Source organism: Cottoperca gobio, chromosome 14 (genome assembly GCF_900634415.1).
Source record: "Cottoperca gobio chromosome 14, fCotGob3.1, whole genome shotgun sequence".
NCBI lineage: Eukaryota > Metazoa > Chordata > Actinopteri > Perciformes > Bovichtidae > Cottoperca > Cottoperca gobio.
The window spans coordinates 184,317-194,594 of record NC_041368.1 but is presented as its reverse complement, the minus strand read 5'-3'; the positions used below and the strand labels follow the sequence as shown (position 1 = coordinate 194,594).

Here is a 10,278-nt window from a genome sequence, read left to right as displayed (position 1 = left end):
TATTTTCGGAGTAAAATCTGAATTTGCAACCTAACCAGTAACATTTAAGTACAAAGTTTTCCTCTGAAGTATAAGTACACAGTAAGTAGCCTAAGTATACAGTGGAGTTGTATATTTTTTAAGAGCGTTGGGGGTCTTTGACTCTTAAAGCTCTAATGTTAATAAGGTTTAACATTAACTTTAATAGAATTAAAGAAACAACTTTGGTTATTACTGTTTGTACTGCAATAAAACAACAAAATATTGGATAATAATCCTACGATTACTTTCATTATTGATTAAACTGTTGATTGTTTTTAAATGAATCCCTTTGTCTATATAATGTCCGAAATTTGTGAAAAATGTATTCCCAGAGCAAAACATTATCCCAAAAGGTATTCCATTTACAGTGAACAAAAAAATAGAATATTGGGCAATTCTGCCATTTAAGATGTTGGATCGAGTGTAATTTTATAATTAATAAATTAGCTAATTTTTCAATAGAAGAGATGGTCCATCTCTTCTAGTAGTAAACTATACAGTGGTGGACACTCCCGAAACACAAACATAATGCATTAGCAATCCTATATTTCCAAAAATGTCCTCTTGTGTTTAGAGTGACAGTAAAGCAGCAGTGCAGGTGATGATATAAAAAGATGGACTTCTTTGCTGGTCATACTGGTATCTATCCTGAAGCTGGTGAAGCAGTGGCCTGGCCAGACCTGCACAGACAGCACGTCTGCTGTTTGTAAAGGTGGGTGACGTACAAAATTTCATCCACACAATTATGGATGAAAAATATCTCTAAATATGCAAATTCATATTAATTTAAGTTTAAAAAAGGCCAAAGTGAAAGTAGAGTAGTATAGTTGTATTTAGACATAGTGTTTCCATTTTGAAAAAAAAAGAAAACTTAGTTTCAGTTTAATTAAATCAATCATTCATTCATTCATTTTCAAACATTTGATATTTCTTTTTGGAATGTGGTAAAAAGCCCAAGAGAAAGAGTTGCAGGCTGTAGGAGAGGCAGCAAATACAATTGAATAGAATACAAAAATAAACCACTTGCGGAAACCTGTAAGTGCACTTATCGGATGTAGTGAGGTAAAACACGACTAATATGCAACTAAAATATAAACACAACTTGAAGACTGAACATGTGACTTCATACAGCACAAACACAACTAATCTTGTTGTAGAATATTATTTGTTTCAGTCACACACATCCATTTTACATAAATAAATAATATTGGAAAGCAGGAATGAATCCAGTATACTTTTCAACATGGCTAACCATTTTGCAAACCATGCTGGTGTTCTAGTATTTTGATGTAGCCTCATTATGGGGCCATTATTGTAGCAGTATTATTTACAAATGTATGTGGAAAGTTGTATAATGGTGTCTCCATCTGTGTGTGTGTGTGATCAGATTTGTATGTGTAAAATAATCTCTAAATGAGTACTGAGATTTGTAAATGTGTACAGGAATCTGCAAATGTGTATTCATAATCCATTTGTGCATAATCACATTTGTAAATGTGTAAAAAAAAAAAAAAAATCTCTAAATCTGTATTCAGCTTTTCAAGTGTATTGAGATTTGTAAATGTGTAGACAAATCTGTAAAAGTGTCCATATATATTAATGGTTCAAATCTAAGTATTTTGCTCTAAAAGCTGGAAAGACAGACAAGTCATCAGTTGCAACTCTGACAGGCCTCACAATTGTGTCTTTTTACATCGGATTTTTGCTACAATTCTGCTGTGGACGAGAGTTTAGGGTTAACTGAAAACAAAATGGTCAACTGCACGCTAGGTTGAATAATTAACTTCTTCTACTTTAAGGGTAACATGTACTCAATACTTGACAATCAAGTGTAAAAGTAAGGGTTTGTAACATAAAGCTAAACGTATAGTTTCACCTGGGTTCATATTGTCACGTTTAAATCACTGGGTGCTAACGCTGCCTGGTGGTATGTAGGCTGTATAGCTACTGAGGCACAGTTTGAGCGGAGCGGTGCAGACAAACCGCCACATGTAAAAAAGACCTGAGTGACCGATGACTTGTCTGATGTATTTAGACTTTCAGCTATTAATATCTGTGTACACATTTACAGATTTGTCTACACATTTACAAATCTCGATGCTCAATACAGATTTGGAGATTTTTTTTAACACGTACACATATTCTGAATACATATTTGCAGATTCCTGTCCACATTCACAACTCTCCCATTAAGGGATTCTTTTACACATTTACAAATCTGATTACCCAACGTTTTAAGATAAAGTTACCCAATTCTCCACACACATTTACAAATAGTTTTACTACAATATAGGACCCATTATTTGGAAACAAAATACAAACAAAATAATTTAAATAATGAATTTGTATCCATGCTGTTCCACCTGTGCATAATAACACACAGGGTTTGGAAGAGGTGTGAGTGTGTCCGTCTTGTTACTTCCTTCATGTGCACATACAGTTTTTGCCTGCCCCTGCTAGTCAGGTGAGTCATATATTAACAGGTAAGATTGGGTCATGTCTTTGTTTGATTTTAAAATAATTAAAGGCAACAGGTCAGCAATATATAAAGTATACATTATTTGTAATTATCTAAAAAAAAAACTGGCATGGTTCTTGAACAGTCTCAATCCCACAAGTACTTCACACACGTATATATATTTACGATTTAGAGGCAAAAAAATGTAAAGTTTACCCAGTGCAGTTCCAAACGTCCGACAGCATTCCAGTGATGTTAGACCGAGTCTCCAATTTATGTAAGATTATTATTTACAGTTATTCCCTTTGATTGTATTTTGTGTCCACACAACTATACTGTTCCACCAGCTGCAGCATGGAAAAAAGTAAACCATAAACACAGTTCAATCCACTCAGAAACTGCAACAAAGGTGCTACACTGACTCACTGTACTGGGGAGAATAGAGCTGAGACTGCTGATTGTGCTCTTTGTGAGCATGCACAAATATGTATGTGTATATCTACACACAGACAGTACATGTATTCAAATACACATATTACATACACATAATTGTGATTGTGCATGTGTGATATATGCGTTTGTGTGTGTTTAGGAATGTTGCCTAATGAATTACATATTTCATAAATAAATGATCAAAACTGTTGTTAAATAATTGTTTCAGCAATAGAATGAATATCCTAACCCAGACAAACAAACTAAATATAAACAAATATTCAAGAATTGTGAAGGTTGGTTTAACTTATTAATACAACGCCCTCCCCATAAACCTTTGGTCTACATGGTAAGACAGGTGGTCATAGTAGGGTAGCAGGTATGAAAAGTATTTAGACAATGTAAAGACAAATAAACTTGCCTCTCTACGGCACAGCACAATGATTACTGAGTACTTATGAAAATCAGTTTTTCTTTCCTCTCTTTCAGGGCCTGTCTCTTTTTTTTTTTTTTTTAATGATGGAACATCATTTCAGGCTGTTCTGTCTGAGGTACATGAGAACTAAATAACCATCCACACAACACATGAGGGGAATCTGTCTGGCTGGAGGAGATTGTGATCAGTAAATAGTGAGCTTGTTAGCAGGAAGCATAATGCAGAGATCTTCGCTTACAGCAGTGAACAGCTGGTGTGTGGAGGTGGTCTAAAAACTTCCAACAATTCAGATAGTCCACCACTATTGGCAAAGTAAATGAGCTTATTCGTGTTTGCAGTTGAATGATCTAAAGTGGAATAGGGCATAAGAAGATACAGCTGAGCCCTATTGGCTGTTGATTTGGGTATTTCCTGTAAAGTTGAAATGAGCTGAAAACCAAACTTGTAAATGATACAAAACCAAAAGAAAACAATTAGAAGATCTAACTAAACAACGTTGGATTGGAGTGTCAATACTTTGACTTTTGGCTAAGTATATACAGTCTAAAGAGCCATAATATATGCACACTGTCATATCATAAGCAGCGGCAGCCTGTTGGCAAGGAAACCTTACTGTCACAGTGACTGTTCAGCGAGTGTAAAACTGCTGCAGCTTGGAGCTTCAATCCCACAGTGCCATCTCAAGTTGTGCACAAAAACCTGCCTACTTTCCTAGCCCACTACAAGGGCCAGAGACGGATTAGTGGGCCTCCTTTTCATGCACCTTGTTGCACCGGCTGTGGCATTACCAGGGACAAAGTCTTGCCATTCAAATTTTGCCAAAGCAAAATGAAGACTAGAGAAATTGAGTGTCTGATCTGGTGAATGTGTTGTTATGGTAATCAATAAATAATAATCCTTAGTGGCACACATAATCATGGTGGTGACTGGCTTTAGGTTGCACCCATGAGTGAAACAAAGGTATTATACGGTGCAGAAATAATGTGAATTACAATATGGGTTTCAACAACCTGCAGCACCAACTGCTCCTTTGCCGGCCTTGACCTCCTTCAGACATGGCACCATTATTTTTGTTTCATTTCTTCTTTATGATCTCCTCATATTTGGGTGGAGGGTCGCTGTATGAAGGCGCTGAGGTCTCATCACCACTGCTCTCCAGGTGTCCTGTCACCTCTTCATAAGACGGAGGCGGTGTGGCACCGGACAGCCGGGAGGCCACTGACTGGGAGGAGTCCTGGACATAGAGAGAACCTCCTCCTCTCTCAGCACCACTTACTACCACAGTGGGATGTGAGCTGGACTCCTGCTGCAAGTTCTCGCTGTGGGCTTCCCGATGAACCAGAATGCGTGGCAGGCTGCGGGTGCTGCGGTTGTTGGCCAAGTAGCGGTTCTGGGTGTAGGCGGGCCGTCGACGAGTGGCCTTCTGAAGCTGACACCTCCAAAGTAGAAAGAGGCCGATGATAATGAGCAAGGCCACGCCCAGCAGAGGAACCACCATGTAGACGGTGTCGGCACGCTCGGAGCGGCCCTCGCTGTTGCTGCTCACCGTGTAGATGCTGCGAGTTTTCCAAAACTCCATCTAGGAAGCACAAAGGAGATATTCCACATTTTTACACCTTGGGTTCACTTTGGCTAAAACTCAAACTGACACTAAAGTCAGGGGATAAATGTGATTACTGAATGTATGCATGTTATTTACAATAACCAGAGGGCTGTTTAATAAAGCAGTACATCAAGTGGGATGCACTTAATTACATAAATAAATTCTGAACTCATATCGATGTCATTCTTAAATATTTGCTCAGCATTCCAATCAACATGTTTTTTTAAATACACTTCAATTAGAATAAAGCTCATAAACAACTTTCCAACAAACATTTTCACCCTTTCTTCTCTCAGCTATCTGCAAATATTAAATTAGTTCAGATTTCATATCTGTGCATCCCATATCAGTGTGTGATATATCGTGACACCCCTGTGATGTAAATTTGTCATGTACTGCAAACAGACACATTCACAGTGCAGGATAATGAGGAAGCTCTCGAAGTGGAACTTTGGGGCAAACACTGTTTCAACCTGTCAGATTGATTGTAGCACTGGTTAAGCCTCATGGTAACTTTGGTCAGACTTATTTAAACCCCTTTATAAAACAGAATATCCTGAATGTAAGCCTGCACATGCCACCAGAGGTCATTCTCTCTGGTGGAACACGCAGCTGAGCTGAGAAAGATGGCGAAAAATAATAATGGTGTAAATAGTAGGGATAAGTTAAAGTTACAGAACTAGTATAAAAGAAAAATGCCTGCCAGTCTGCCACCACCACCCTCCTCTTCGTTCAGCTCGCTGATTTGTTGGTATCTACGGCAGTGTCTCCAGCGAGAACCTTGGGAAGAAGGGCCCTTTTTTTCGACCTTTTTATATTACACAAATACCCTCATATACCTTATGCCCCGGTGAAATTTCAGTAAGGAATGAAGGTATGAAAAAATATATAACGTCCAAACCTATTCACTGGTAATCTGCTTTTATTAAAAACCCATCTGATTTCTTGTGTACATTAGGGCAGCACAATTCTGGACAAAACGAAAATCCCGCATTTTTTTCTACACCACAATTCTTAAGGACTCCATTTAAAAAAAAATCTTTTTATGAAAAGTAATTTATTGCAATCCATATTGTCTTCATGCAGACAGAACACACAGTATGATAATTAGCTCTTGGGAAAGGACACACTGGTTTTTACTTTTAAAATCAAGCTGCATGAAAAGCTAGATTCAAGAATAATCAACTTAGACTACTCTTTAGAACACCTTTAAAACTGTTTTCCAGTGTGCGTTTCAAAAGTCTTTAGAATTGTAACTAATACACAGCTCACCTTTAGCCAGATGCAGCCTCACAAAGAGGCCTTAATCGATATCATGATTGTATTTCAGTTAATCGTGCAGCTCTTGTGTACATGTACTGTAAACGTACTTGTAGGGATTTTATTACCACAGTTATCTGACAATAGTGCTATAACATAGCCATCGTCTCTCCTCTAGCAATCACTGTACTCATATTATGCAACCATAATTGATTGAGGAGTTGGTGTACACACTTGTGGTGTCATCAGCTTGTGTACTGGCTCACCGTTCTCTCTTTGTTCTCAAACACTTCATTTGCCTCTTCGAAGCTGCAGCTCTCCTCACCACACTCCCTCTCAATGTTCCCCTGTCTCAACTCCTCCAGGAAGCCATTGGCTCGAGGGAAACGCTTCAGGATGGAGTGAGCACCATTCCCATCGAGGAATGCTGCATAGACAATAAAAAAATCGAAAGTTCAGCCAGTAACTAGGATTACTCAACAGCCTTGTTGGATATATCGTTATGTATATATGTGTGTGTGTGTGTGTGTGTGTGTGTGTGTGTGTGTGTGTGTGTGTGTGTATATATATATATATATATATATATATATATATATATATGCCATATTGTCAGATAACTTGTGAGGAGATGTGTCCAAAGAATTATAAAATAGATATTGGAAAGGGAATTATAAACTATTACGTCCTAACAAAAAAAAGTATGCAAACATAATAAAGGAGTGTATGTTGAATTAAATGGGATTCATTGTTTTGTTTTTGACCGTCATATCGAATCAGTATCGAGAATCGTGGAAATTCTCTGGTATTTTCCTAATATAAATAGTTTCATGCTTAAATTTCCAGAGGTCTTGCAAAGGTCTATGGCGATGATGCTACATTGTGAACAAAATGTCCGTGTTGAATTAGGCAGGCGAGCTAGTAACAATTAACGACCAAACAGTTAATGTTAACTGAGGTTTCGTAATGATGCGTTCAAGCTCTATTCAGTCAAATTAGTATTGAGCAAAAGCTAATTATGATGTTATTATTATGTGTTCAAATGTAATCTCCTAAAATATAGTTTTTGGGGAGAAACTTATAATACATAATTAAAACTACTAATGCCCAAAAAAGAATGTATGAAACAAATGTTTTTGACGGTTTACACTGATTTTGTGACGGTCAAAGAAAATATTTGGTGCGGTGGTGAAAAAAGTTATTTGGAAAATGTTGTCCCCCTGTCCATAATTTCTAACATCTAATCTAATTTCTCACATTTCTAACGCCTCAAAATTATTATTTGTGTGATCCCTTCTTTTGCTAACAATTATGTCATATCAACTTATGTAACATATTTTATATAATATAATGTGTCATTTTTGGGTCTCCGTCTGTATATTTTCTCAACAACCATTCACCCAATTGACCCGTTTAAAATAGCAAGCCAAGCAACAAACCACATATACAAATATTATTGATCTGAGCCAATGGATGTGTATGTTTTGTGCTCACCAGCATCCATGCTTCTGCCCTGTTACTCACACTCCGACAGACTGTAGACCTGCAGCGAGAACACAGCACAACATTAGACACCATAATTGACAGAATTATTTAATGAAGAAACTGGGTCATTGTCCAGCAGGGTGTTGTATACTCCAAGAAGCTTCAAGTAACATTTTCACCACCTTCACTTAGATAAATGAATGGCACATTTCCTGGCATCTAAAAAGCCTAAGTAGTTGCCTAATATACATATTATCTGATACTCATGCTCAAGTGTAATAACTCATTTGACATCTGGCCTACAGAAACAAAAAAAGCATGTTAGGGTCGATTTAAGGAAAATTCTGGTTTTCTTTTACAACCTAGATGTCTTTTGTGTAGTTTTAAGAGTTGTGTCGTTCATAACATTCCAGTCGAGACAACGAGTTGTTTAATTATTATTTGATGATGAAAATGATATTATTGTAATTTTAAGTAATTTCAGCAGGATGCTGCAATATGATGTTTGTAGTTTTCTGTCTTGACCGAATAACTCGATGCACGTATACTCTACTCGGCACAACCTTGCCTCTAACGCACAGTGCGTTCTACATAACTGCTTTCTAAACTCGAGATGTTGGAAAGGCTAAACAACGTTTATTCAAGCATCACTGCATAGTTTGAGTGTTTCTGTAATGATATTTATGTGGCTACATTGGGCTTCATGAGCAGCAATGTACTCCCATCAAACCCACGTCAGCAGCATTCCTGCTAGTATGTAAAGCACATGTTTGTTTGTTAGTGTGTTGATATAACTCCATATTGAACCCAAAACAAACAGGTGGGGTTTTTTTTTTTTTAAATAGATGGACAGAAACAGGCTTCTGACGTCGTTAAGATTTCAGCGCCTTCTCGTGCTTCTGTAACTGCATATGAAAAAGAGTCATCTTGACTTTAAGTATTTTCTCCAAAAAGTCGACATATTGTATCCCAATTTTATAAACCACCTAAAGCTTGGGGATACTTAATCCATTCAGGCACGAAACGGTTTAGTCCCCTCTCTACTTTGTTTAAGAGAGGGATATATAAAATCTTACCTACCTTCATTCCGCTTGATAAAAGCCTTTTCTCTGCCATCTCCAACTCTAGGAAACTCCCACACGAGTCATGAAAGTGACCATGATTATCGGATCCGCAAGCCAATAGGAGGGGAACAATCCTTGAGACTGGCCAATCACAGCCCTGATAAGTATCGACTGACGCAGGAGGAAGGGGCGGGGAAACTTCTACTGAAAAGAAAAAGCAGAAATGAGAGAACAGCGCTCAGAGAGCTGCTCGAGGTGGAGGTTGGTTGAACGGTCGCTGAGTAACAAATCGGGAGTTTAGCTCACCACTGCGACGACATAATGAAACCTGCATGGGAGTCTGTCTCAGATTTCCCGCCTCTAGACAGACTGTTTTCTGCGTGGAATGTGTCTACCACAGAGACTGATACAACTCCACAAAGCCACACCTTGTACCGAAATACTCAGCTTCCCAACGTTCTCAGTGCAGGTCTGACGACTCGCTCACGTGGTTAATTCACAAAATATAAAAATAAAATGTAAAAAATATATATTTATTTTATTCACATGTTGCTATGTTGTGTGCAGGCTGGTGTCCACTGTTCTCCATTGTTACTCTATAATTAAACAAATGATTCATACTTCTGCATCATTTTGTGTGGTGAACCATGAAAGTGATATTCCTCTTATTCTCCTCTGCTCAAAATGTTATGAGTATCGTTCCATCACATGCTATGGTTATGGTAAGCTTTGATTCCTGTCAGTGACAATGGATTCATTTTGTGTCTTAATTTCACAGTGGGAATTATATATATACAGTACCAGTCAACATTTTCAATTAATGTTTTATCTTTATTTTGTTTATTACTTTCTAAAATGCAAAGCAATCTACACTGTAGATTCTACAGTATAGAACATTGATGTGTTACATACATAACCCCATATGTTATTTTGTAGTTTTGAAGTCTTCAATATTAATCTACAAGGTAGAAAATACATAACAAAATAAAGAAAAAACATTAAATTAGATTTTTGAGTGGTACTGTACACAACTAATCATCCGGACGACACCACCATCATCGACCAGATTACAAACAACAATGAGAATTTCTATCATAATTGTCTATGTGTGTATTTTCATGTAAAGCCAGATATTTCCAATAATAACTATTTGTATTTATGAATGAATGTTTGTTATTGGTCTTGCTGTTGCTGCATGCATTCTAAGCAATTAATGAAGTATCTGTTCGATAAATGATTGCAAGATCATTAAATTAGAATTTTATTCTCAACTTCTGAGAGAACATGGATATGTGGGATATGTTTGAAATGTGCAGAAAGTTTGGAAAATTAGCATAAATCTTGCTAAAACACGTCCATCCATCCATCGTCTACCGCTTATCCGGAGTCAGGTCGCGGGGGCAGCAGCTCCAGTAAGTAACCCCAAACTTCCCTTCTCCGGGCCACATCTGCCAGCTCCAACTGGGGGATCCCGAGGCGTTCCCAGGCCAGTGAGGAGATATAATCTCTCCACCGAGTCCTG

At 37.6% G+C, this 10,278-nt stretch overlaps 1 protein-coding gene across 1 annotated transcript; it reads right to left on the bottom strand.

The window, feature by feature from the left end:
* Window positions 1–866: 866 nt before the first annotated feature.
* prrg3 (proline rich and Gla domain 3) lies at window positions 867–9,199 on the bottom strand. The gene is made up of 5 exons (XM_029448773.1): window positions 9,063–9,199; window positions 8,773–8,957; window positions 7,702–7,750; window positions 6,477–6,637; window positions 867–4,926 (listed from the first exon to the last, which is right to left on the bottom strand). Exons 3-5 carry the CDS (start codon window positions 7,709–7,711, stop codon window positions 4,423–4,425), a joined length of 675 nt encoding a protein of 224 aa, XP_029304633.1. The 5' UTR covers window positions 7,712–7,750; window positions 8,773–8,957; window positions 9,063–9,199; the 3' UTR covers window positions 867–4,422.
* Between the last annotated feature and the right edge of the window lie 1,079 nt (window positions 9,200–10,278).